Consider the following 26766-nt stretch of genomic DNA (forward strand, 5'->3'; position numbering starts at 1 on the left):
CTGGATAAAATTGTGGATCATTATTGAGTTAACAAACTGTAGTAAATCTATACTAGTAAGCAATGATGTGTAACACTTCCCCTTAATCGAGAGTGGGTTTGTGATGAAGAACGTTACCTTTAAAGTAAATCTCTAACCTGATCAATAGAGAAAGGAAAGCCAGGAAGTAACTGACAATTCAAGTCTCTGCTGCTCTGCTCCAGACTAATTATTTTCTCCCACAATAACAAATACTGAAATCTAGTTCAGAGAGAGACATATTTCTAAATAGTTAATAAATACACAAAAAAGTACCACCAACTTTCATCTGACCAGCTAATAAATGACTTTCACTTAAACACTGAAAATCATCATATTGGTTTTAAGAAAAAAATCACCTTGCTCAGCAGTTCTCAAAGTGTGATCCAAAGACTCCTGGGGGTCCTCTCCCTTTTCCAACTACTTATCTGTGTTAGGCTGGATTTTCTCATATACTTCAACCGGAACAAGATACAAGCATACCTTGGATATATTGCAGATTTGGTGCCAAACCACCACAATAAAGTGAGTATCACAATAAAGCAAGCTGTAATCTTTTGCTAATGGAGGGTCTTGCCTTTAATTTGTAAAAAAACGAAAAAAAACATGCAACACCTGTGAAGCACAATAAAGGGACGTGCAATAAAACAAGGTGTGCCTGTATCATAACAGACTGAATTCAGAAACAGATGAAAATCCAGCTGTCTTCTATTAAGCCAAACATGAAAGATATTGCAAAAATGTAAAACAACAACATGTTCACACTAACTTTCCTTTTGTTTGGGAAAATATATTTTTCATAAAAATGTGAACATGTAACGAGTTTATTGTTATTTTAACATTAATAAATGTTTAAATTTTTCTGTTTAATTTCTGCCATGGATATAAACCAATCTTTGAAGTCCTTCAGAATTTTCATGAGTACAAAAGAGTATATAACATGTTTGAGAACTGGTGTAGCTAAATAACTTAATTCAGTCCTGTAAATACTTTTCAAACAGCATTCATTCTCTTCCCTCCTCCCCCCATTTAAAATGTGTTCACAAATTTCTCCCTCCTAACTATCCAATTATTCCCTTTATATTGTTTCTGGAATCCTTGGTCTTAAGAAAATAAAAGTCAACCCTTTAGAATTATACTCTAAAATTTGTGCATTTTTAGACTGATCAAAAATACTCTATTTTAAACCTAAACTCTGCAAGTTTCAAAAACCTGTATTTAAAGACTCTATCTAAAATCTCCTTTAAGCTGGAGTTGGATTCCCTTTTGGCGTTAATGTTTAATCTGCTTATTTTCATGCCTCAATCAGTAACAGCTGCTTTCTTTCTTTTCTTTTCTCCTCAGAGAGGATGATTCACATTTAACAAGACAGAAGGAAAAAGAAGATTCCAGCTCCCCTGCTGCCTACACTAGACTACCTGACAAGACATTCCTGTCGTCACTACCACAGTTCACCTAGAACTCCTACAGAATCTTGTAAATGGCGAACTACAGCTTCTCGGTTCAGAGAGCGCACGGAGGCGCAGAGATAGGGCCACTATCACAAGAAGGCGCCCTTCCGGGGCTGCGCTCCGGCTCCAGCTACCCGCCGCCGCAGGCGCTCCCGGCGGCCCTCGCTGACGGCCGGCCGCCACCGGCCTGTTCGGTGTTGTTTTCGCCTAAAGGAGCACGTCGCCATCAACTTCCAGATCACCGCACCGTTTTTTCCTCTCAGGCTGCCTAGGTCTGGAACAGTAAAAGGCCTTAATCCCACCTTTAACATTTGAGGGAAGAACTTTGTGGTGATCCCCATTTTTCCTCGCTCTTCCTTCACCAAGCCTCTCTTAAGATCGGAGGTATCACAGACAAAAGTTCTTGACGCCCCTCCAAGAGGAAAACGGCGTCTTTCTAGATTCTCTTCCCCCATCGAGAACCCCATCATGAGAGAATTCCCCCTCCGCTGCCCCTCCCGCGGAGACACCAGAATCCTCATTCTCGCTCGGACCGTCATTGCCCGCCAGTAAGAAAGAATGGGTTACTTTTGTTTGTCGGCTGGGGGTGAGTTTGAGGTTAGAGGTTCTAAGGAGCAGGGGTAAGAGTTGTCACCCTGACGAGGAAACTCAGACGGAAGATCCCAGGATTAGCTGCGCCTAACACCTTCATCTGCAACCAGATTAGAGACAGCTACCTTCTGGAGCGAGGAACAGAGAGAACTACTGCAACAATTCTGCAAGCCCCTCCAACCTCGACCCACTTTTCCCGCCACCAAGAAAAGGCGCGAGGCCACGCGTAAGCTCCACAGTTCCCTCCAGCGGCGAACTCTCAGTGCTGAGGCGCATGCGCAGCCAGAAGATGCGTTTGCGCTTGCGCAGGTGAATGTCGCCATCTTCCACGCTAACGCCCTGTAAAACTACAAATCCCACAATCCTAGATGGCCTCACTTTTTCCTTTAGGCGTCCACAGCAGTGCCTGATCGTTAATGAACCACATCTTTCTTTAAATTTTTCTCTGCCCCAAGCTGTCTTTTCCTTTTCGTTCCCTGATTCCTATTATTCCTTTTAGTCTCCTTCGCACCCGTATTTTAATATTTTGTTTGAGACTCTCCTCCCCATTCTCGACTCTCCCACCCTCTGGGGTGCAACAGGGCCCGCACCCCAGCACTGTTGGGAGAACGGGCCGCCTTGCACCCAGTAGAATGGGCGTCGAATAGCTTCCTCCTCATTGGCCGAGGCTGGGGCAATCAAGCCTAAACCTCTTCCCCACCCACACTCGTTTATCTATAAGGCGGCGAGAAGCCGCAGCGTGCGCTCGGGAAGGCCTGCGTGCGAGCTGGTGGTAGTGGTGAATGTATTGCTTTTGGTGGCTGTGGTGGGCATAGGGTCGCAGTCCTCGGGCTAGGGGATCGAGCTCGCAGGAGTCCGGTGGGGTACGGGGGCGTTGGTATCGGGGCTTTGGGAGACGGAGGGAAGGGCGTGGTGTCCTCAGGTGATCGCGATTAGGGGAAGGCTGAAGAGCGAGAGGACTACTCGGCCATTTCGTTGGAAGAGGAAGTTGGACATCAGCTGTTTTAGTGACTTTTTTTTTCAGTTCAGCAGTGAATATTTTCCAGGGGGGTGAGTTAAAATGACTTATCGTATTTTACTGAGAACAGCTCGTAGGAAGACGGTCAGTACACTCGCTCCTTCCCCTACTTTTAAGGTTCCCCCCCCTCGTTACCCCCATCCCTTCTAAGTAGGTGGGCAAACGGAGACCAGTCATGAATAATTCATGAGGGCCTACCCGTTCCTTAGCCACGCCCCTCCCAATCGTGCTAACGCACGTTACGTGTACCAAACCTGGGGAAGCGACGTAACAGTCCCCGCCCCTAGGACGGAGGGCGGGGCACCACCCTCAGCACGTGCTGCAGCAACCCGCGCAAGCCCAAAAGGATGTGCGCAGGCGCTCCCCGCTAGGGGGAGGAAGGAGGCGGGGTAGGGAGCTTGTTGGGTTTAGAGCCGGGCGGAGACCGCTGAGACTCATTCCTCAGGAACAAGGGTCGGGTGTCAAGGAGACCTTTTCACACCAGCTCCCCGTCCCCGCCTACGGTGGGTGGGTTCGCGCGGCAGAGACAAAGGATATCAGTAGGGACGAACATAGCTGCGAAGGGAAGTAGGGTGTCAGTTTGGGGTGGTGGGCTTTTGGGGGGGATTACAGGGAGCTATATTTAAACTCCCGGAGCCGTTAAGTTGGTTCGTACTCGGATGCGCGCGCGACCAGGGTGGCGGCGGAGTGCGCATGCGTGATTCTGGGGCGAGAGGAACGCGCTTGGGCTGTGCGCGCTCGCGGCAAAGCGGTAGTGGTGGTGGAGAAGGGTCGGCGCACGCGCGGTTGGTTCCTGGAGTTCGGGTCTCGCGGGCATCTTGTTTTGGTCTCGTAGGCAAGGGGGCCGCGCTTCGGGGGAGGCGCTAGGGCGCGAGACTAGGCGAGAGCAGCTGCGCGCGCACCCAGGAAAGGGGGGAAGGGAGCGGGTGTAGGAAGGGGGGGGGTTAAGCCCCCTGGTCCACCCTCTTAGCCCTCGACTGGGACGGAATAAGGGGAGGAAATGATAGAGATGGCGGCGGAGAAGGAGCCGTTTCTGGTACCTGCCCCGCCGCCGCCGCTCAAAGAGGAGTCAGGCGGAGGGGGCAGCCCCTCGGTGCAGCCGCACCAAGAGCCCGCCTCCGGGGAGCTCCGCGGCGGTACGCAGCGTGGGCCTGGCCCGCGAGCACACCCAGCCGGGGTCTTGGCTTCTGGAGCGGGCAAGGAGAGCCCCGGGGCTACTGCCCAGCCTCGGGTCAGCCAGTCGCAGCAGCAACGCGGGGGCGGCCTCCACACGCACGGGGAGGCCCGCTTGTCGGATCCCCACGGGCGAGCGGCTCCCCCGGACCTGGGGGAGGAGCGACGGGGAGGGGGTGGAACAGAACTGGGACCCCCTGCCCCGCCTCGACCCCGGAACGGCTATCAGCCCCACCGGCCCCCTGGGGGAGGTGGGGGCAAGCGGAGAAATAGCTGCAATGTAGGGGGAGGTGGTGGAGGCTTCAAACATCCGGCCTTCAAGAGGCGCAGGCGGGTTAATTCGGACTGTGACTCTGTGTTACCTTCCAACTTCCTCCTGGGGGGCAATATCTTTGATCCACTGAACCTGAATAGTCTGCTGGATGAGGAAGTGAGCCGCGCACTCAATGCTGAGACCCCTAAGTCATCCCCGCTTCCGGCCAAGGGGCGAGATCCCGTGGAGATTCTCATCCCCAAAGATATTACTGACCCACTGAGTCTCAATACTTGCACTGATGAGGCCCAAGTAGTTCTTGCTTCACCACTCAAGACTGGTCGGAAGCGACATAGACACCGGGGACAGCACCACCAGCAGCAGCAGGCAACTGGAGGGATTGATAGCCACTCGGTGCCGCCCACAGCTCCCCCCACTCCCTCACTCCATGGGGAGGGCGCCACACAGCAGCAACGGCACAGGGGCCAGAACCAAAACCGTGATGCCCCCCAGCCCTATGAACTCAACACGGCCATCAACTGCAGGGACGAGGTCGTGTCTCCCCTTCCGTCTGCCCTACCGGGCCCCTCAGGCTCCCTCTCAGCCTCTTCAGCTGCCTCAGTTACCTCTGCACCCCCGTCTTCCTCCTCACGACATCGAAAACGTCGCAGGACTTCCAGCAAGTCAGAGGCAGGGGCTAGGAGTGGAGGAAGCCAGGGTCCCAAGGAAAAGGGCCGCGGGAGTGGGGGAGGCCGCCACCACCTCCACCCACTACCTGCAGCAGGTTTCAAAAAGCAACAGCGCAAGTTCCAGTATGGGAATTACTGCAAGTACTATGGGTACCGGAATCCTTCCTGTGAGGATGGGCGCCTTCGGGTGTTGAAGCCTGAGTGGTTTAAGGGTCGGGACGTCCTAGATCTGGGCTGCAATGTGGGCCATGTGACCCTGAGCATTGCCTGTAAGTGGGGCCCATCCCGCATGGTAGGCCTGGATATTGATGCCCAGCTCATCCACTCGGCCCGCCAAAACATCCGACACTACCTGTCAGAGGAGCTGCGTCTGCAACCCCAGACCGCTGAGGGGGACCCAGGGGCAGAGAGTGAGGAAGGGGTCAAAACCGTTCGAAAGAGGAGCTGCTTCCCAGCCTCACTGACAGCAAGCCGGGGTCCCATTGCTGCACCCCAAGTACCCTTGGATGGAGCAGACACATCAGTCTTCCCCAACAATGTTGTCTTCGTTACGGTAAGAGGGTCTTGGGATAGGGCCCAGGTCTGAGGATGAGATTAAATAATGTGACGGGAAGGCTATGAGCCAGAGGGATTTCTGTATATGCAGTCCACACCGGGAGAACCAGGTCCTCAAGAGAAGGGTCTGAATCCACTGGGTGTCCCTTCCTATAACCTGGAAAGGTGGAAGGAAGTTCTACCTGGGTTCCTTTCTTGTGACTCCTAGCCCCAACATGGGATCTGACCCCTTTTGCCCTCCTCCCTACCTGGACTGTAATCCAGGCCAGTCCACCTTCTCTAGGGGGCTACTGCTGATGCTTACTTGGGGATCTGGTCCACATGGAAACTTGTCCTCTAACCTACTGAAGGTGCATGAAGGGATGGGTATCAGACATGGAATGTCTCACGGGGGAGGGAGGATTAGGATAGTGGCTAATATTTGCAGTTTCTCTCCATTGATAGGGACTTAGTTTGCATTTGATATAGAGTTGAAGAGTGTCCGTGGTCAGGAACCCAAGTGCTTGGCCTTGGATCATCTCCACATTGACACTAGATAATAGGATGGAGAAGAGTCAGAGTCCTCTGCAGGAGGGAAGGGTAACATGCCTTCAGCGTCTGTCCAGACTGCCTGCACATAGCTCCTCGTGAAACACTCCAATTCGCCATCTGCAGGAATAGTATTGGAAAATGGACTTTTTTCTAGCTTATCTAGAAAAAAATTTCCTGAGGGATGGTCTCTTCACTTCTCTGGAAAGAACAATCCTAAAACTTTGCCAGCCCCAACTACTGAGAAGGAACCACAGGTCTCCCTTTCAAATCTGGGTTAGGTCCCGTTGAGTCGCTCGGCTTAATGGACAGCGTCTTCGAGGAACTCTAGCATTCTTTCTCGGCAGTTTCACCCCAACTTTGGAGATCTTGTGAGGCTTCTTTCTGTTTGGTTTACCACCAATAGCATGCAAAAAAGTGATACTGACGGTATCAAAGATGATTGTGGCCAAGGGCTATAAAGTGAGGCTGCAGATTGAATGTGTGGGTTCATAGTTCTTTTAATGCCGCTGTTGACCTCTCCCTCAGGGTAACTATGTGCTGGATCGAGATGAGCTGGTGGACGCCCAAACACCTGAGTATGATGTGGTGCTCTGCCTCAGCCTTACCAAGTGGGTACATCTGAACTGGGGAGACGAGGGACTGAAGCGCATGTTTCGACGGATCTACCGGCACCTGCACCCTGGGGGCATCTTGATCCTCGAACCCCAACCTTGGTCAACCTACGCCAAGAGAAAGACTCTCACAGTGAGTTGGTATTTAAGTGGAAATTGGTATGTCCTTTAGTTAAGGCAAGAAAGACCCCAAAGAAGTGGAAAGAGGACTTTCTGAACAAGGTGAAAAGATCTCCTGGGTGGGCGTCATTCTCTGGCAGGGAGAAGGCAGCAAGCTGAAGTGGTCCCTGCTCTTCTCCCTAGGAAACAACCTACAAGAACTATTATCGAATCCAGCTGAAGCCAGAGCAGTTCAGTTCCTACCTGACATCCCCAGAAGTGGGCTTTTCCAGCTATGAGCTTGTGGCCACACCCCACAGCACCTTCAAAGGTAAGTCTGGCTTGTTTTGGTGGGGGAGGGAGACCAGTCCTGAGGGAGAAGGTACAGACCCTGTGGAGTCTTGAGGTCCTGCCCATCCTGATTGCACACTCTCCTCTTAGGCTTCCAGCGTCCTGTGTACCTGTTCCACAAGGCCCGCTCCCCCAGCCACTGAGTGGCCCCTTGAACGGAAAGTGTGAAGAAGCTACCCGCTGCTCTTAAGGACCTGGGGAAAGAAAATATCCCGCAGTCTTTCCTTTCTGGCTCCAAAAGTTTCCTTTCTTGGATCTGCATAGAAAGCTTTTCCTGTGTTGCTGCCCCAGCCTCCTCCCTATACCTCTGGTACCTAAGCAGCAAGCCCAGCTGTTCTGGAGTTACCGCCATCTTCCTCTTCCCCCAGCCCACTGGCTGGATGGCATGGACTGTTTGTTGATCTCTGTTCTCCTAGGGCACAGGAGGTGGGGAGTTATCAAGTTCTCTGGGCTCTTCCTCCTGTCCTTCCAAGGAGAAATTCCCATTCTCCTCAGCCTTTGTCCCTGCCTCCGTTTCAGTGGACCACATGATAGAGGGACTGAGGCTTAAGAGGGGGAAGCTTGATGGGGAGGCATGCAGGTACTGTGAAAATCCCTCTGCTGTCCCCCATGGGAGAGGGGGTTGGGTTTGGAATGTAAGAACAGCACAATAAACTTGATGTTTAGGGCAATGGCCCCCACACCTATGTCTGGCACTTTTGTGTATATATTTTATTTCAGAGAGAGGAAGGGAGAGAAACATCAATGATGAGAATCATTGACTTGCTTCCTGCACACCCTACATAGGGAATCCTGCAACCCAGGCATATGCCCTGACCGGGAATCGATCTGTGACTTCTTGGTTCGTAGTTCGATGCTCAACCACGGGGCCACACAGGACAGGCTGTCTGGCACTTTTTAACTGGTGGGAAGGGATAGTGCCTCCCGGTACAACCTGTGCTTCCTCTGTCTAAACTACTCTCAAGGTTTTTCAATGATTGGGAAGATTGTGAATTGCTACATCTACACACAACTATATAGGACCCTAGTCAGGAAAAAGGGGTATGATGCAAATTTTGATGTGAAACCTGAAGAGCCCATCTATCTCCCATCCTCCCCCCACCCAAAAAAACACCAAAAACTATTGACAGGTTCTTTTGTGGAAGCTTTGGCAGACGGCTAACTTTGGGATTTAACAGTAGAATTGAAGTGGAGCTAGAAAAAGACACTTTGGACCTGACGGACTCCCTGCTCTAGGACCTCCCTACCATCCACCCTCCTTTTTTGATGCTGAGGAACCAGCTAATAGGCAGTTTAACTTAACATGTAGCTATTCAGTGGCTTGTCAAGTATTTACTCTGGTCAGGTGTAAAGATGGGCAAGGCCCTTGAAGGTAAAACAAGGAGATAATTTAAATAAATGCTGGTAGCTGCCTTACCAGGTTCCCTGCGTCAGGTAACATGCAGGCTGAGGTCCACATGAAGTGATCAGAAATAAGTGGTGCAAAGAAACAAGTGTGGTGTCATAAAAAACAAAGGTGGTGGGTGTGACTGCAATCAGGACATGTGGGGAGGGTACCCAAACCCCTGACTGGGCTCCAGCTAGTGTGGCTCACGGGTTGGGGACTCCTATACTGAAAGGTGGCGAGTTCATTCCCAGTCTGGCGCTTACTAGAGGCAACCAGTCGAATGTCTCTCCTGTCCTCTCTAAAAAGCAATAAACACCCTAAGGTGAGGATTAAAAGAATGAAAACTAAACCTCTTACTTGGACCGGTGTTTTCTACTGGTCATTACGGAGTTCCTTAAAGAAGGGGCCAAAACACTTGGCTTCCAGGCAGCTTCTAACCTACAGCTTTCCATCTTAAGCCTTCCAAGAAAAGTCCCATTTGTTAGCAAAACCACTTTATTAGGTTACTTTCAACACAAAAATACAAGCAATTCTGGGCGCCTCCTGGGCTACACTTCCCACCGCCTGAGTGTTCGATGCATGAGGAAGGTGTCCTCTGAAGGGCGGGGCCGGAGCTGAAGGCGGAGAGCGGGCAGACTGTCCAGGGTCAGGTGCGGGAATTCATAAAATAACGTTTCTGGGTCACACAGCATAGTCATGTCCGGCCCTGGCCCAGGGGGCTCCTGTCGGAAATGGAGTCCAAAGCCAGTTACACGAGGAGAGGGAAGAAGCCGCGGCGGCCAAGGGCAGGGGACGCGGGAGGGGACCCGGCCCAGGCCCTCACCTTTGGAGGCGGGGCGCGGGCCTGCGGGGGCAGGAGCGCCAGCCTCTCCCTCAGCGCCGCGCTCAGAACCTGCTCCTCGGGCACCTGCAGGCTCACCAGGTCGCGGAAAAGCCGCTTGGAGCGCGGCACGTTCAGTCCTGAGACCGCAGGGGGAGCGGGGGTGAGCCGCGCCTCTCACCCCAACTCCCGCGCCCGGCCTGCCAGCTGCCCCCCCTCACCCTCGGCCACGCTCTCCTCCAGGGCACAGCGGGTCTGGAACGATTTTCTCAGCTGTTCCTCCACGGCCTTCGCGGCATCGAACTGGCCCGCGGCTGCGGCCCGCGCGGCCTGCAGCTCGAGGCTCAGAGCCAGGCTGCTGTGCGGCGCGGGCGCACCCAGGTCCTGCGGCGCCGCGGGCTTCTCGCCCGGGGCGGCAGGGACGGGCAGCGGCTGGGCCCGGACCGGGGAGGGTGGCGCCAGGCGGAAACGGACCTGGGGGCAGAGAGCGGGGCGGTGAGGAAGGGGGAGCGGGGCGGTCGGCGGGCCGCCGGCCAGGCCTTCCGCCAGCTCACCTGCCGCTCCTTGCGGGCCCCGCCCCGCCGGTTTGCCCGCCCCTTCCCCCGCCCCGGGCTGCAGTTCAGCGGCTCGGGGCTCTCGGACCGCGGGCTCAGGCTCAGGCTGAGATCCAGGCCAGGCTCGGGCACGGGGGCTCCGGGCTCCGGGGCGCGGGGTTCCGGGGGTGGCCCCGGGGCCGCTACGGCCGCCTCCCCTTCCCCCGACTTCAGCTCTGATTCCTCGCAGCCCATCATCTTGGAGCGGCTGCGGGGCACCGCCTCTCCCCGGCCCCTCCCAGACATCGCGACCGGAAGCCGTTAGCCCGACCCAGGCGGGCGGGGAGGCAAGCCCTCGCCCCGCCCTGTTACGCTCCCCAGCGTCATCCTTGTTGCTCCTCCCCCGGTTTCCCGGCGGCCCCTGCGGGCCGACCTCCGCCCCGCCCCGCCCCTAGGCCGGGATGTTAGAGCCGGAGCCGTGGAATCCCTACGGATCCTCATCAGTACCATTTCTCCTTTCGGAAGCTCCGACATGGGGTCCTTTCCCGGCGGACTCTTCCCCTGGAGTCCGGAGGATGTCAGCCCTCCTGTCGGGGTGCCAATGGGGCAGCTTTAACTCCACTGCCCAGCGTCCTCGCATTGGGCCCCCTACGCGGCGCCGTCACTGCGTCTCCAGGCTCCCCGTCGCCTCCGCGCTCGGGCCGGAGCTGCCATTGAGTGAGGGCAGCGCTCGCCCACCAGCCGCCCGCTCCCGCCTGGGACTCCGGGCGCTAGTGGTTGTTTGAGCATCAACTGCCTCACTCAGCCTTGAGGCTTTTTGTTACTTTTTCCTTTTCGAGGGTCTCCTAAAATACTCCTTTCTATAAAAATAGGTATTTATAGGTGGAGTACAGTTTTTATTTTTTGCAGTTTAAAAGGTCTCACGTTTATTACTGAACCAACCTACTGCAGAAAATAAAATCAACAGAGCAAAATCATGAGTCCAATAATTTCCCGATTAAAATGCCCCAACTGTCCAGACAGTAGTGATCCTTTCAATCATTTAAGGGTGCAGGCAACCTGGATACAGCATAAATATGTGAGCCATCTCTCATGTGTGATTCCTCATAGACCAAGTTTGGTTCTTCTCCACTGTCTCCTCCTCAAGTTGTACCTGATTGTATTACTAGTTTTCATCAGAATCCTTTGGGATGGGCCGATTCTGCTTTTGTTTCTTGGCCCGGAACCTCTTGATCTGAAAGTCCTGTGGGAAGACATGGCAAAGGAGAAGCGAACTGCACGCACCTCGGTGGTGGAGAAAGAGAGAGAAGGCTTGAGTACAGTTTTAAAAAAGAAGAGCTTGGTGGATGTATCGGACCCCTGGGCTGCAAGGCAGATGATGAGCTCTCGCTCAGTCCCCGCGTACCTTGGGCAGGGCCTCTGGACTCTGTGAGCCTCTGTTTGTTCTTGTGTTAAACGTACTAAATTGGATCCAGGACTCAAGGTTTTCCCAAAAATGGTTCAATATAAGTAAACAGGTATGTTTTTATACCACTTTTCACATCCTTCATCTTCCCAAGAAATGGTGTGGAAGATCAGATAGAATGGATAGTGTTGCCTTCATTTTACAAAAAAAAGTTTTTGAGGATCTCAATGGCGTAACACCAAGAGCTTACCTGTTAAAGTTGGGAATAAGAAAGTATGCCCATTTCCTCTACTCTTTTTTAAAAAATATTTTTATTGGTTTCAGAAAGGAAAGGAGAGGGAGAGAGAGACAGAAACATCAATGATGAAAGAGAATCATTGATCGGCTGCCTCCTGCACACACCCCATTGGGGATCAAGCCTGCAACCCAGGCATGTGCCCTTAACCAGAATCGAACCTGGGACCCTCCAGTCCGCAGGCCAAACCAGCTAGGGCTCCCTCTACTCTTTATTTGTAAGAGGAAATAGGGAGGTACAAATGTAAATAAATGAATACTTATATTTTTTTAAAGTAGAAATATACATTTAAAATTTTTAATGGTTATTTAGCTTGGAAAGGAGAGAATAGAATGAAGGGAAAAAGCAAGACTTTTGAATATACTTTGTTTTGTGCATTTGACTTCAGAAATCTATGTTTTACATGATTGTATGATAAAAATTAATTTTTAAAAAATCAATCCCTGAAAGTCAAAAGTAAAAGGAACAAATGAACCTAAATGTATATCTAGTTGGTGGCCTAACTGCACAGAAGGGAACTGAATGACTTCAAAACACACTGATTTAACTATACATCCGAAGATCTACCTAAAAAACAAAATTAACTGCCAGCCCTAGCCGGCTTGGCTCAGTGCAGTGATGGCGAACCTATGACACGCGTGTCAGAGGTGACACGCGAACTCATATTTTTGGTTGATTTTTCTTTGTTAAATGGCATTTAAATATATAAAATAAATATCAAAAATATAAGTCTTTGTTTTACTATGGTTGCAAATATCAAAAAATTTCTACATGTGACAGAGTTAAGTTAGGGTTTTTCAAAATGCTGACACGCCGAACTCAAAAGGTTCGCCATCACTGGCTCAGTGGATAGAGCGTCGGCCTGCGGACCAAAGGGTCCCGTTTTCTATTCTGGTCAAGGGCACATCCTTTAGTTGCAGGCTTCTCCCATCTCAGGCCCTGGTCAGGGCCCATGCAGGAGGCAACCAAACGATGTGTTTCTTTCACATCAATGTTTCTCTGTCTTTCCCTCTCTCTTCCACTCTAGAAGACAATGGAAAAATATCCTTGGGTGAGGATTAACAACAACAACAAAAAACTGCCATAAAATCTTAAATTGTATTCAGTAGTCATATTGTGGAGAATAGGTGAAAGTGTGTAGGCTAAAACAATTATGTTGGTATCACTTCATAAATATATAATCAACTACTATGCTGTACACCTGAGACTAATATAAAATAATATTGAATGTCAAAAAAAGACAACTAAATACCTTTTATAAGGTATTTAGACTAGTTAAAACCATAAAGACAGACAGTAGAATGGTGGTTACCAAAGGATGGGGAGGAAGAGGGAGAAATGGGAAGTTATTTAATGAGTATAGAGCAGTGGTTTTCAACATTTTTCATCTCATGACACCCAAGTTAATTACTAAAATTCTGCAGCATGCCAAAATATATATTTTTTGCCAGTCTGACAAAAATGTAGGTATAATTTTGATTCACTCACATTGGACAGCTATTGTCATTTCTTTTAATTTGACAATATAAGGGAAAAGAGGTCAGTGCCCCTGACTAAGTAGGTATTGCATGTTTTAAAAATTATTGTGGCATACTAGTTGAAAATTGCTGGTACAGAGTTTCAGTTTTACAAGATGAAAAAAGTTATGGAGCCCTAACCAGTTTGGTACAGTGGATAGAGCATTGACCTGTGGACCTAACGGTCCCTGGTTCAATTCCAGTCAAGGGCACTTACTGGGTTGCAGGCTCCTCCCCAGCCTGGGCCATCGTCAGGGTGTGTGCAATCAATATTTCTTTCTGTCTTTCCTTCTCTCTGTCTTTCCTTCTCTCTTTCACTCTCTCTAAAAATCAATGGAAAAATATCGAGTGAGGATTTAAAAAAAAAAAGTTATGGAGATGGATTGTGGTGATAGTTGCACAACATTATGAATATATTTAATAACACAAATGTATACTTAAAAATGGTTAAGATGTTAAATTTTATGCATTTTTTACCATAATAAAAAAATGGGAAGAAATAATTATGTAGATTTGTATTATAACAGGAAAAAAGATGCAAATCTAAAATCAGTGATTTATGCAATTCCCTGTAGTCTTGATTTAATTAGGAAGTAACTGTATGAAGTCATGGCATATTTTAGCTTAAATTAAAAAGCATATCCTGCCCTAGCCAGTTTGGCTCAATGAATAGAGTGTCGGCCTACGGACTGAAAGTCCCAGGTTCGATTCCAGTCAAGGGCACATGCCCGGGTTGTGGGCTCGATCCCCAGTAGTGGGCATGCAGGAGGCAGCCGATCAATGCTTCTCTCTCATCATTGATATTTCTATATCTCTCTCCCTCTCCCTTCCTCACTGAAATAAAAAATAAAAATAAAAAGCATGTCCTGCCCTGACAGCGTGGTTCAACTGGTTGGAGAATCGTCCCATGCACCAAAAGGTTGCGGGTTTGATTCCCAGTTAGGACACATACTTAAGTTTCAGGTTCAACTCCCAGTCGAGGTGTGTACAACAGGCAGCCCATTGATGTTTCTCTCTCCTCCTCTTTCTCTGAAATCAATGAACAGCCCTAGCTGGTTTGGTTCAATGGATAGAGTGTCGGCTTGCGGACTGAAAGGTCCCAGGTTCAGTTCTGGTCAAGGGCACATGCCCGGGTTGCAGGCTCAGTCCCCAGTTGGGGGCGTGTAGGAGGCAGCCAATCAATGATTCTCTCACATCATTGATGTTTCTATCTATCTCTCCCTCTCCCTTCCTCTCTGAAATCAATAAAAAAAAATACTTTAATGAGTTTATCATGTTTAAAAATAAATCAGTGAACATATCCTCAAGTGAGGATTTTTTTTTTTTTTGGGGTGAGGATTTTTTTTAAAGCATATCCTAATTCCACTGAAAAGCCCTTAGAAACAATGATGGACTCAATAAGCACTCCTAGCCCCCAGTTTGTGGTAGCTAATTCCATATAGGCATTTTAATATCTATACACGAATGTTCATAGCAGCTTACTTCATAATAGCCAAAAACTGGAAATAATTCAAATGTCCGTGAACAGGTATAGAGTTAAACTATGGTACTTCTATATTATAGAATACTGCTAGGCAGCAGGAGCAAACTGTTGATACAACAGCATGGATGAGTTGCCAGGTTATACTGAAAAAATAAATCCAGTCCAAAAGCTTATTTTCTGTGTGGTTTCATTTATATAACATTTTAGAAGTGACAAAAGTTTAGTAATGGAAGGCAGATTTAGTGGTTGCCAAATGGTAGGGACTAAGTGGAAGAGGTGGAAGGAGTGACATGGGTGTAGTCATAAAAGGGCAATACCGAGGACCTTTTGGTAAAATTGGAGCTGTTTATGTCCTTTACTGTTGTGGATATAGGACCCTACACAGGTTATAACATTTTACAGAACTTAATACATACATATGCAAAAATCAGTACAAAACTGGGAAATATGAATCAGATTGGTGGATTATATGAATGTCACTATCCTGGTTGTGACAGTATATAAGATAGTTTGCAAAATATTACTGTTTTAGTCTATTCCTGTTGCTATAACAGAATACCATAGACTGGGTGGCTATAAGCAACAGAAATTTATTCCTCACAGTTCTGAAGGCTGGGAAGTCCAAGATCAAGGCATTAGCAGATTCATTGTCTGAGGAGAACCTACTTCCTGGTCCATGGATGGCTGTGTCCTCACCTGGTGGAAGGGGGCAAGGGCGCTCTCTGGAGTCTCTTTTATAATGACACTAAACACCTCCCAAAGGCCCTATCTCCAAATACCAACACTTTGAGGATTAGCTTTCAATATATGAATTTTGGGAGAACACATTCAGTCTATAGCAATTACCATTGGGGAAAACTGGGGAGTGTTTAAGTGATCTGTCTGTATTATTTTTTGTAAGTCCATGTGAATCTACAATGATCTCAATAAAAATTTTAATTAAAAATAATGTTGCCCTGCAGCGGTTGCCAACCGGTGGTCCTCGGACCACTGATGGTCCATGAGGTCCGAAAGGTTGGTGACCGCTGGGCTAGAGCATGGTCCTGATACACCAAAGTTGCAAGTTTGATCCCATCAGGACACATACAGGAATCAACCCATGGCCCTAATTGAGTTGGTCAGTTGGTTGGAGCATTGTCCCGTACACCAAAAGGTTGCAGGTTCGATTCTTGGTCAGGACACATACCTAGGTTGCTGGTTCAATTCCTGGTCAGGGCGTGTACAGGAGGCAACTGATCGATGTATCTCTCATATCGATGTTTCTATCTTCCTTCCACTGTCTCTCTAAAAAAGGAAAGAAAAAAAAAAGTATCCTCAGGTGAGGATTAAAAGAATCAACTAATGAATAAATAAGTGGAACAACAAAAATCAATGTTTCTCTCTTTCCCTTCTCTCTCTAAAAATCAATTTTTAAGGGAATAAGGGCAATACATGAGTGTGAGTTTTGAAGAAACCAGATTAGCCAAATGTGGATTACTGTTGAAGCTGGGTGATGGGTACACGGGGTTTACTATAATATTCTCTTTATTTATGTACATATATGAACACTTCTATAATAAAAGCTTTTTGTTTTCTGTTTTGTTGTTTTAAGGAGGTTAAGATAGCTTGGCACACAGTAAGTGTTGGAGCTGAAAACTTGACACTGTCCCCCAGGCCTTGATTGTGCTGATGGTTATAAAGGCCCTATAGGAACCCTAGCCATGAATTCCATAAGCCTAACTCCTCAACTTTAAAATCTAGCCATGCCCTGGTTTGGCTCAGTGGACAGAGCATCGGCTTGCGGACTCAAGGGTCCCAGGTTCGATTCCGGTCAAGGGCATGTACCTCGGTTGCGGGCACATCCCCAGTGGGGAGTGTGCAGGAGGCAGCTGATCGATGTTTCTAACTCTATCCCTCTCCCTTCCTCTCTGTAAAAAATCAATAAAATATATATTTTTTAAAAAATAATAAAATAAATAAAATAAAATCTAGCCACAACCTCTTCCTAGATGCAGAAATAGAGATAAAAACAAGCCATTCTGTTTGACAGCTTATGTTGTGGGCTTCAGTGACTTTAAAGAAACAATATGAATGTTAGGGAAGGATGGGTTTCAGTCCTGCCCCCACCCTTTCTAGGATTTTTTTTGGCTATCCCAGGCTGAGAGGCCTAGAATTGCTTTTCTTCTTTTTTTTTTCTTTTTTTTTTTTAATATATTTTATTGATTTTTTACAGAAAAGAAGGGAAAGAGAGAGCCAGAAACATCGATGAGAGAGAAACATCGATCAGCTGCCTCCTACACATCTCCTACTGGGGATGTGCCCGCAACCCAGGCACATGCCCCCAACCGGAATCGAACCCAGGACCCTCCAGTCCGCAGGCCGACGCTCCATCCACCGAGCCAAACCAGCTAGGGCTGCTTTTCTTCTTAAAATAATAATAAATCCCTCCTTTAAGAAGGTACTGATAAGTGAGGAAGACCTCTATTCTTAACTTTAGTCTCCTCAGGCAGCATGTTCTAGTTATACTCTCTTCTGCAGAGATGGAGTATATGCCCTGACTAAGGGCAGTAGGAAGTGGGAAGAAGGAACCCAGAAGGAGGGAGTGAGGGGAGAAATTGTAAATATTGTTCAGGAACTGAACCCCCTCTGAGCGAAAGGGGAACAGAAAAGCTACCATTACCTGGGATTGCTGTGAGAGGCGTCCTGCCCAAGCCCCCATCAACTAGCACTTTCCTCCACGCTCCAGGCTGGAGTGGTCCCAACTCCACATCATCTGCCATCCAGGGAAGAGTGGGGAGAGGAGAAGAAAGGGAATGCTGAAGGAAGAGGGAAAGAGGCTGAGAAGATCGCCAAGGAGAGGTCACACCTTAGGTTCTGTCTTTATGGATTAGACCAGTGGTCGGCAAACTCTATTAGTCAACAGAGCCAAATATCAACAGTACAACAATTGAAATTTCTTTTGAGAGCCAAATTTTTTAAATAGGTAGGTACATTGTTATTAACTTAATTGGGGTACTCCTAAGGCTTAGGAAGAGCCACACTCAAGGGGCCAAAGAGCCGCATGTGGCTCAAGAGCCGCAGTTTGCTGACCACGGGGTTAGACCTCACCAGGTAGTGGTGGTGGGTGTTCCCTGTAGTCATCTGTGAGGGGCATCCCAGACCTGGATCCCCCCTTACCCCCTCCCCTCGCATCCCATCTTCCCCCCCTCACCCCATTTTTAAAATTCAGCCCTAGCTGGTTTGGCTCAGTGGATAGACCTCAGTGAAAGAGTCCCAGGTTTGATTCCGGTCAAGGGCACATGCCTGGGTTGTGGACTGGATCCCCAGTGGGGGGGGGGGGGGGGTGCAGGAGGCAGTCAGTCAATGGTTCTCTCTCATCATTGATGTTTCTATCTCTCTCCCTTCTTCCCTGAAATTAATTTTTTTTCTTTTATTGCTTAAAGTATTACAAAGGGTATTACATATGTGTCCTTTCCCCGCCCTTGACAATCCCCTGGCCTCCCCTTCTGAAATTAAAATTTTTAATTCAAATGGCATGGCAAAAAAACAATAACCTCATACCTGTTAAAATAGCTATCATCAAAAAGACAAGAAATACCAAATGTTGGCGAGGATGTGGAGAGAAAGGAACACAAGTACATTGTTGGTGGGATGTAAATTGGTGCATTCACTATGGAAAACAATATAGAGGTTCCTCAACAAATTAAAAATAGAACTACCAGATGATCCAGCAATTCCACTTCTGAATATTTATCTGAAGAAAAGGAAAACACTAACTTGAAAAGATATCTGCATCCTCATGTTCACTGCAGCACTATTTACAAAGTATGGAGACAACCTAAGTGTCCATTGACAGTGGAATACTTCTCAGCCATAAAAAGAAGGAAATCTTGCCATTTGTCACAACATGGATTGATCTTGAGGGCATTATGCTAAGTGAAATAGATCAGACAGAGAAAGACAAATACTGTATGGTTTCACTTATATGTGGAATTAAAAAAAAAAACCTTATCATATAGAGAACAGATTGGTGGTTGCCAGAGGTGGGGGTGAAGGGTGGGCAAAATGGGTGAAGGTGGTCAAAAGGCACAAACTTCCAGTTATAAGATAAATAATTCCTGGTTACAATAGTTAGGTTAGGTTACAATAGTAATCAAGACAGTGTGGCATTGTCAAAGGACAGACACATAGATTAGTGAAACAGAATAGAGAACCCAAAATTAGACCCATAGAGCCATACAAATACGCCCAACTGATTTTTAATAAAGGTGCATAATGAATTCATTTGAGAAAGGATGGTCTTTTCAACAAATGGTACTGGAGCAATTGGACATCCATAAGCAAAAAAAAAAAAACAAAGAAAGAAAAGAAAAAAGAACCTTGCCCTAAACCTCACACCTTATACAAAAATTAACTCAAAATGGGTCACAACTTAAACAAACTGGGTAAAAACTGTAAAATATAGGGGGGTTGGGGGAACCATAGGAGAAAACCTTCAGGACCTTCAGTCTAAGGGAAGAGTTGTTAGACTTGACACTAAATGACACCAAAGTACAATTCATCAAAGGAACACTTGATAAATTGGGCCTCATCCAAAAAAAATTTTTTACGCTGTGAAAGGCCCTGCTAAGAGGATGAAAAAACAGCTACAGACTATGAAAATATATTTGCAAATGACATATCCAATGAAGTACTTATAAATCTAGAATACTTTTTTAAACTCTCAAAGGTCAAAAATTAAAAACAACAACAATAAACAATCCAATTAGAAAATGGGCAAGACCTGGCCAGTGTGGCTCAGTTCCATTGGAGCTTTGTCCCAGCTCCATTCCCAGTCAGGGCACATAGCCAGGTTGCAGATTTGATCCCTGGTCTGACAAGTGCTGAAGGCAACTAATATATGTTTCTCACATCGATGTTTCTCTCTCTCTAAACTAAAAAGGAAAAAGAAAAAGAAAATGGGCAAAACACATGAACAGACATCTCACTAAAGAGGATATACAGATGGCAATTATTCAAACACACATGAAAAGATATTCAATTGCATTAGCCATTAGGGAAATGCAAATTAAAACCAGAATGAGCCAAGCTGGTATGGCTCAGTGGTTGAGCACTGACCTATGAGCCAGGAGGTCACTGGTTCGATTTCTGGTCAGGGCGCATGCCCAGGTTGCAAGCTCAATCCCCAGTAGGGGGTGTGTAGGAGGCAGCCGATCAATGATTCTCACTCATCATTGATGTTTCTCTCTCTCTCTCTCTCTCTCTCTCTCTCTTTCTCTCTCTCTCTCTCCCTTCCTCTCTGAAACCAATAAAAATATAGTTTTTAAAAGAAAGAGAAAAACACACAAGGAATGAGATATCACTACACACCTATCAGAATGGCTAAAATAAAAAAGTGGTAACAGTGAATGCTGGTGAGGATGTATAGTAACTGGATAACTCATACATTCCAGTTGCTCTGGAAGAGTGTGGGAGTTTCTCACAAAACTAAACATGCACTTACCATATAACCCAGTAATCACACTCTTGTGCATAAAATGAAAACTTACATTCATACAAAAAGTTGTACACAAATGTTCATAAACACTTTATTTGTAAGAGCCCCAAACTGGAAAAACCCAAATGTCCTTTAATGGATGACTGGTTAAACAGACTGTTGTACATACATTCCATGGAGTACTACTCATCAATAAAAAGGAACACACTATTGATACCTGCAACAACTTGTATAAATCTCATGTTGCATGGAATTTCATATTGCATTAAAAAAGAAAAAGCCAATCCCAAGCCCCAGCCAGTTTGGCCCAGTGGATAGAGTGTCGGCCTGTGGACCGAAGGGTCACAGGTTCGATTCCAGTCAAGGGCATGTACCTGAGTTGCAGGCTCCAGCCAGACCCTGGTCAAGTCTGGTGTAGGAGGCAACCAATCAATGTGTTTCTCTCACATCAATATTTCTCTCTTTCTTTCTTTCCCTTTCACTTCCACTGTCTCTAAAAAATAAATGGAAACATATCCTTGGGTGAGGATTTTTTTTAAAAAGCCAATCCCAAAAGACTATATATGATTCCATTTATAGAAAATTTTTGAAATGACAAAATTATAGAAAGGAAGAACAGATTAGTAGTTGCTAGAGGTTACAGAGGGGAGAGGGAGAGAGGTGGCTAAGGCTGTAGAAGGGTAGCAGGGGATGTCGCTGTGATCTAACTGTTTTGCATCTTGACTGTGGTCGTGATCACATGAATCAACACATCAAAAACCTGCATGGAATTAAATACACACACGCACACACACACACACACAATAAGTTAATGTAAAACAGGTGAAATCTAATAATGTCAGTAGATTGCATCAATTTCAATTTCTTGGTGGTTGTGATGTACTATAGTTTTGAAAGACGGTACCATTGGGGAAAATTGGGTGAAAGATATACAGGAGTTCTGTATTGTTTCTGATGACTGCATGTGAATCCACATTATCTCAAAATTAAAAAGGAAGTAAACAGAGGACTGTGTTAACATATTTGCAATTCATATCATAGATAAAGGGCTAATGCCCCTTATATATAAATAGCATCTAGACATCAATAAGAAAAAATAACAAAAACAAACACGTAGATAGTTCATAATATGTGACAGGCACGGTTCCAAGTTTTTCTGTGCATTAATTCATCAAATCCTCCCAACAAGCCTACATCATTTCCATTTTATAGGTCAGGTGCCTGAGGCACAGAAAAGTTAGGCAATTTGCCCAGGGCCATATAGCTAGTAGGTAGGTGGTAGAGCTACAATTCAACACCCAGCAATCTAGCCCCAGAGTGCAACCTCTTAAACTCTAAATTAAATCTTAAATGCTGTGGGTCTCTAGAAAAGACCCACAACGCAGTAGAAAAATCATCAGAGTATATAAACAATACAGGAAAAACAACTGGGTCTTAAACTTAGAGGATGAAAGAGAAAGCCATCGAAAGGTCATACAGACTGCCTGGACCCTGGAGACCAGCCTTCTTAGGGCCTCATCTGCCCCACCTTGGGCAAGCCCAGCCCACAACACACCTCACTGAACAATGCACAGATTCCCCCTTCAGCACAATAGAGACCAAACTTGTCTTCTGAAACCTGTCCCTCTGCAGCCACTCACCCCAAGAGCCATTGAGGGAAAGACAAACAGAGAGAAGCTTGTTCCTCAGCTTTAGGAGGGAGACAGACTCGAGCATCCAGGGTAAGCTGGGCAGACAGGTGTAGGGCAGGTGGGCTCAGCTTCGAAACAAAGACTGAGAAAGGGAAGAGAAACCCTCCCTTGGTCCATGTCCCCCTTGGAGATCTTACCAGCTGTCTGCCCAGTCCTCCAGACTGACCCAAGGAGCAGACAGCGACTTCAGTATAGGGTGGAGAGTGCTGGAAAATGCAGTAGCAATGATGCAAGGGACAAAGGATTCAGCATGACCCACTATCAGAAGTGCCTGCTCCTAAGCCTGCAGCCCTCCTGACCCCTTGGAAAAGCTCCAGCCCTATGAGCCTCACAGGTGCTCCTCCCCCCACCCCCCAATCCATGTATCTCCAAGTCCTGGGAACCATGGCCATACCTGAAGGGCGGTGCAAAGGATGTTGGGTCCAAAACAGTCCTGGAGACTAACATCTCATTTGACTGGTGACTTATTTCCTCAAAGAATGCCAGCCTTGCAATCCTACAGTCTTTTCTCTTAATTAATCTCATTCCTGCCACTACTGAGAGGAAAATGGGAACAAGTTGAAATATAGCTACAGACGCCCACAAGTACATACAGGCACATGCATCTGTGTTCATCCAGCTGTACACACACTGCGTGCATGTCTGAGAATAACTTTGAGGCCAAGGTCTTCATGACTGTGGCCAGCCCATGGTGGGACTCAGTCAGGGCTGGCTCTCCTCCCGGAGGGCTCAAATACTAACGTGGATGAGGCACAAGGGAAGGGAGGGACATAGGTAGAAAGAAGATCCAGTGCCCAGGGCTGAGACTTTGTTTCTGGGTTCAAAGGCTTAAACCAAGAATGTTTTATCCAGGTCAACTCTCTTGGTGGCAGCTTTGAACTGTTAGGAAGCAGGGCTGTGGAAGGTGGAGGCACCATGTGTCCCTAACCCTGAAGAGTATATAGTAGATAAATGGGAGCACAGGACCCAAACGGGAACCCCTGGAAGCTGGCAGGGAGCAGAGCAACCGGTAGTTCAACCCATCATTTTAAGAGCCTGAGGCCCAGTGAAGGGAAGTGACTCACCCAAGTGCCACAGCAAAGTGGTAGTCATATTGCGACCAGGACTCCGTCACATCTTCTTCCTGCTACCCACTGCACATGCATTTCTTTTGGCCACACCTTACATGGCGTTCCCTCCGCAAGGCAGCTGGTTGGAGTCTGCTTCCCACACACTAGGTGAAGATTGCTGTCTGGTTCATTCAGCAGTTTCAGGCCATGGGATAGTAGCCATAAGCCATAAATCTTAACCATTATCATAATATTAGCGAAAATGTATTGAGTCCATGTAGTGCCAGGCATCATATCCCTGATCATCACGACAACCCCATTATACAGTTGAGGTCCTGAGGCTCAGAGAGGTTAACCAATTTACCCAAGGTTACGCATTCAGGAAATGTTAGCTTAAACCACTTCCCCTGCTCTTAAGTTCTGCATTTCACTACTCTCCCCCAAGAATACGGGTAAGAAAATAAACATGATAATTTCAGATGCTTTTAAGTACTACGAAAAAAAGCATGGTGAGACATAGGGGATGACCATGTGTCTCTTCTGTTGGTTAGGTTGGGTGGTGAAGGTTGAAGATGTAGCGGCCTCTGTACAGATTCCAGACTGACAAAAAGCCCACCATGCCAAGAGCTGAGAGAAGGGCATTTTAGACGAAGGAAACTGTTGGATATTTTGTGTGTGTGCGCGCTGGGGGGAGCCATTGGAAGGTTTAAGCAGGGCAGTGACATATTTTGCTGTGTGATGAATCAATTGTAGGGGGATCACAGGGAAAAAGCAGGAGAAAAGATTTGACATTTTCAGGAAATCGGTTGATGATGGAGGAGGAGGGGGAAGAGTCTGGGCTGGGAAGAGAGTCAGGGCATCTGGGACCAGCATTCTTATTTTGCTTTCTACATTCCCAGGGGCCCCACCTCTAATAGGATGGTTAAGTTCTGAAAATAAAGAAGGACCCCTGGCCCTGGCCGGTGTGGCTTAGTTGGTTGAGCATCATCCCACTCACCGAAGAGTTATTGATTTGATTCTTGGTCAAGGCGCATGCCCAGGTTGTGGGTTCTATCCCCAGTTGGGGTGCCAATCAATGTTTCTCTCACCCTCTCCATTCCTCTCTCTCTAAAATCAGTTTTTAAAAAAGGACCCTGGTTCCAGTTAGGCCCACTCATAGCCCTACCATTTTTGTCTCATGGAGAACAGCTTCAGTGGAGGGGAAATGCCTGGGGTCAGTTGGGGATAATGGGGGAGGGTGTCTAAGATAGAATTTTTGCTCAAAACTGTCACCGGGAGGTAGATTTCCCCAGGGGCCACTGCTCTGGACCAGGAGAGGGCTGTGGTGGATAAGAATTCTTTCCCCAAATCTCTGCCCCAGGAGATCCCACCTGCTTTCCTCCCTCCCAGTTGGGAAGTTCCTCCTCAGGTCCCCCCACAGGCCTTCTAAGGGCTCTGGGCTAGATTTTTGTCCTTCCCTTTCCATTCTGCCTTTCTCTCTCTCTCACAAATCTCCTGCCCCTGCATGGCCAGGCCTAGTCAGGACTCCATCATGTCTGGGGGGAGAGAGTAGGAGGTGCTAGCAGCTCCCTTGGCTCCTGGCTGAACTCACCTTCTTCCTTTCCTCCTCCCATTCCCAAAATGCTGGAGAAGCCAACGGAAAATGAGAGCAATGTTCCTTCCCATAAGCCCACAGCCTCAGCCCAGGCTGGCTCCAGGGCCTGTAGCTACTTGCAAGGCTGTTTACTGGTGACCCTCAGGTGCCCAGCCTTCCCCAGACCCTTCCTTAATTTGTCAAAATCTTAGGTCCTCAGAAAGATAGGAAGACAAGCCTGTTTCTAAGGACTTGGAAGAGCTCAGAGACAGTGGATCCCAGACAGTGAGGCACTATTCCAAAGCCCTGGGACCCATTAAACATCTGGGCTTCCTGGGATACAGACCCTGCATGGCCTGTTTGGCCCCAGTACATTCTTGGCACATAATGGAGGTGTAATGAGTAATTTGTGATTGAAAACCCCAGAAATGAGCCAGTGTGTTATCATTTTGTTTTGAGAACCCACCTAAAACCAGCTTTGACTTCAGGCTGAACTCAGGACTAATATCGAGCAAAGCCACGACAGTCATGCATTGAACATCTATTGTATTACATGTATGTGTGTACACGTCACATGCACGTAACATGTCCTGTGTGAGCTAGGTTCATTAGTTGGATGAATGAAAACATGAACTGTCCTTCAGTTTTCTCCTCTCAAAAATGGAAGTTGCCCTGGCCTGTGTTGCTCAGTGGTTAGAACGTTGGCCAGAGGAGGGAAGAATCTCGGGTTCAATTCCTGATCAAAGACACATACCGAGTTTGGGGTTCACTTCCTGGCCCCACTATGGGCACATTCAAGAGGCAACCAGTGTCTCTCACATCAGTGTTTCTCTCCCTCCCTCCCTTCCACTCTCTCTGAGAGCAATAGAAAAAATATCCTCAGGTGAGGATTAACAAAAAAAAAAAAAAAAGGAAGCAATAATACTTCATCATAAAGCTGTTGTGAGAATTACTTAGAATAAGACATAAAAATAGTCATAGTAGGTGCTTAATAAGTGATGGTTAATATTAATTGTGGCTGTAAGTGTTAAGGTGCTGAGCTATAGGGCGGGGCGGCCCAGTGCTACTCCGGACTCTTGGGAAAGGCCACCCGGATTCGCAGCAAATGCGCCCCAACTCTCCCAGAGCTGCAGGATTGGCGGAGGGAGAGCGGGTGAATCCATGCTTCCACAGCCACCCCAGTGGCTCCCCACTATCCCCGAGCTTTCTTTGCTCGTGCGCACTGTCCGTGAGCAAGACTCTGCCGCAAAGCAGCTTTCTCCCCGCCTCCCCCACCCCGCCTCTGCTGTCCCCTCCGCGTGGGCCCAGCTGCCATCCCTTCCTCCTCCCCACGCCGCCCCAGCCCTGTGGACCCTGAAATCCCCGAATGTTGCTTGCTTTTGTTTTGAGAAACATCCCTGCTTTTCCTTGGGGAGACACCCCCGCACCTTCACATGGCTTCTCAAGAGGGCAGGCTAAGCTGGAGAGGGGGGCTTGCGACTCCACGCCCCGCCCCTCCCCGCTCCCCCGCGTCGCCCCCAACCCCACCTCCAGAGCGCCAATCAAACCCCTTCCCGACCTCCGGGACTGGGCGCAAAGCCTGCGTCCGCTCCGCTCCGTCCAGTCTCTGCGCCCCGCCCCCTCGCCGCGGCATCGCCGCCGGGAACCCTGGGAGGTGTAGTTTTCGGCAGCTCTCAGCAGGGCCCTGGCCAGCAGGGTCTGAGTGCCTTCCCCACAGAGGCACGTCCTGCTATTGCCAGATGCATCTTCAGACCCACTGCCTCTCCGGGCCCAAGAGCACTAGAGAGGCAGGGCTGTGGGCTGGCTGCTGGAGGCGGGCAGTTTCCAGAGAGGTTCGTAGGGCCTTGGACAAGTCCCGTAATCGACTGTCTGACTTGCAGGATTTTGAGGGAGAACAGGCTCAGGACCTGGCACGCAGTGTGTCCTCAATAAATGGGTGCTATTGTTATCTTTACTGGCCAGGCAGAGTTGCCAAACACAGTTCAGCTCCTAAGCGCGTGTGGGCCCAGGCCAGGACCTGTAGATCTCCCTCCCCGCCGCCCCGCCCCCCCCCCCCCCCCCCCACACACACACATACACATCTTCCCAAAGGCCCAGAGGTTACTCCCGATCATATTTGATCCAGCAACGCAGTGCCCCTCTCTGTCCCACCCAAGTTACCTTCTTTGCCTCTGGTCATCTACAAACACACTCTATA

The 26766-nt window shown here is 48.1% G+C and overlaps 2 protein-coding genes, 1 long non-coding RNA gene and 1 pseudogene across 4 annotated transcripts; 1 reads left to right on the forward strand and 3 right to left on the reverse strand.

Annotated features, from left to right (window-relative positions):
- The first annotated feature begins 2855 nt into the window (after window positions 1-2855).
- Window positions 2856-8025, forward strand: MEPCE (methylphosphate capping enzyme). The gene is made up of 4 exons (XM_081090611.1): window positions 2856-5746; window positions 6805-7023; window positions 7194-7320; window positions 7431-8025. Exons 1-4 carry the CDS (start codon window positions 4079-4081, stop codon window positions 7481-7483), a joined length of 2067 nt encoding a protein of 688 aa, XP_080946737.1. The 5' UTR covers window positions 2856-4078; the 3' UTR covers window positions 7484-8025.
- A 1179-nt stretch (window positions 8026-9204) lies between these two features.
- Window positions 9205-10405, reverse strand: PPP1R35 (protein phosphatase 1 regulatory subunit 35). Its single transcript, XM_081089485.1, has 4 exons — window positions 10102-10405; window positions 9769-10021; window positions 9551-9687; window positions 9205-9449 (listed from the first exon to the last, which is right to left on the reverse strand). The coding sequence occupies exons 1-4, from the start codon at window positions 10384-10386 to the stop codon at window positions 9276-9278; spliced, it is 849 nt and encodes a 282-aa protein (XP_080945611.1). The 5' UTR covers window positions 10387-10405; the 3' UTR covers window positions 9205-9275.
- Window positions 10406-11064: 659 nt separating this feature from the next.
- LOC308517937 (large ribosomal subunit protein eL39-like) lies at window positions 11065-11337 on the reverse strand (annotated as a pseudogene). The gene has a single exon. The product of its transcript is annotated as a large ribosomal subunit protein eL39-like (transcript).
- Window positions 11338-13531: 2194 nt separating this feature from the next.
- LOC308517938 lies at window positions 13532-17522 on the reverse strand. Its single transcript, XR_013995910.1, has 4 exons — window positions 17440-17522; window positions 15967-16064; window positions 15382-15476; window positions 13532-13620 (listed from the first exon to the last, which is right to left on the reverse strand). It is a non-coding gene; the product is annotated as an uncharacterized lncRNA (long non-coding RNA).
- Window positions 17523-26766: the final 9244 nt, after the last annotated feature.

Source organism: Myotis nattereri, assembly GCF_964212035.1.
Source record: "Myotis nattereri genome assembly, chromosome: 4".
NCBI classification, from domain to species: domain Eukaryota; kingdom Metazoa; phylum Chordata; class Mammalia; order Chiroptera; family Vespertilionidae; genus Myotis; species Myotis nattereri.

What these genes read in the sequence shown, in the direction of transcription:
- MEPCE (XM_081090611.1), top strand. Translation starts at nt 4,079, where the DNA reads ATGATAGAGATGGCGGCGGAGAAGGAGCCGTTTCTGGTACCTGCCCCG. An exon ending in CCAAGAGAAAGACTCTCACA is followed by an intron (nt 7,024 to 7,193) that starts GTGAGTTGGTAT and finishes TCTTCTCCCTAG; the next exon opens with GAAACAACCTACAAGAACTA. An exon ending in ACCCCACAGCACCTTCAAAG is followed by an intron (nt 7,321 to 7,430) that starts GTAAGTCTGGCT and finishes CTCTCCTCTTAG; the next exon opens with GCTTCCAGCGTCCTGTGTAC.
- PPP1R35 (XM_081089485.1), bottom strand. Translation starts at nt 10,386, where the DNA reads ATGTCTGGGAGGGGCCGGGGAGAGGCGGTGCCCCGCAGCCGCTCCAAG. An exon ending in GGGCCCGCAAGGAGCGGCAG is followed by an intron (nt 10,022 to 10,101) that starts GTGAGCTGGCGG and finishes CTCTGCCCCCAG; the next exon opens with GTCCGTTTCCGCCTGGCGCC. An exon ending in GGAGGAGAGCGTGGCCGAGG is followed by an intron (nt 9,688 to 9,768) that starts GTGAGGGGGGGC and finishes CTGCGGTCTCAG; the next exon opens with GACTGAACGTGCCGCGCTCC.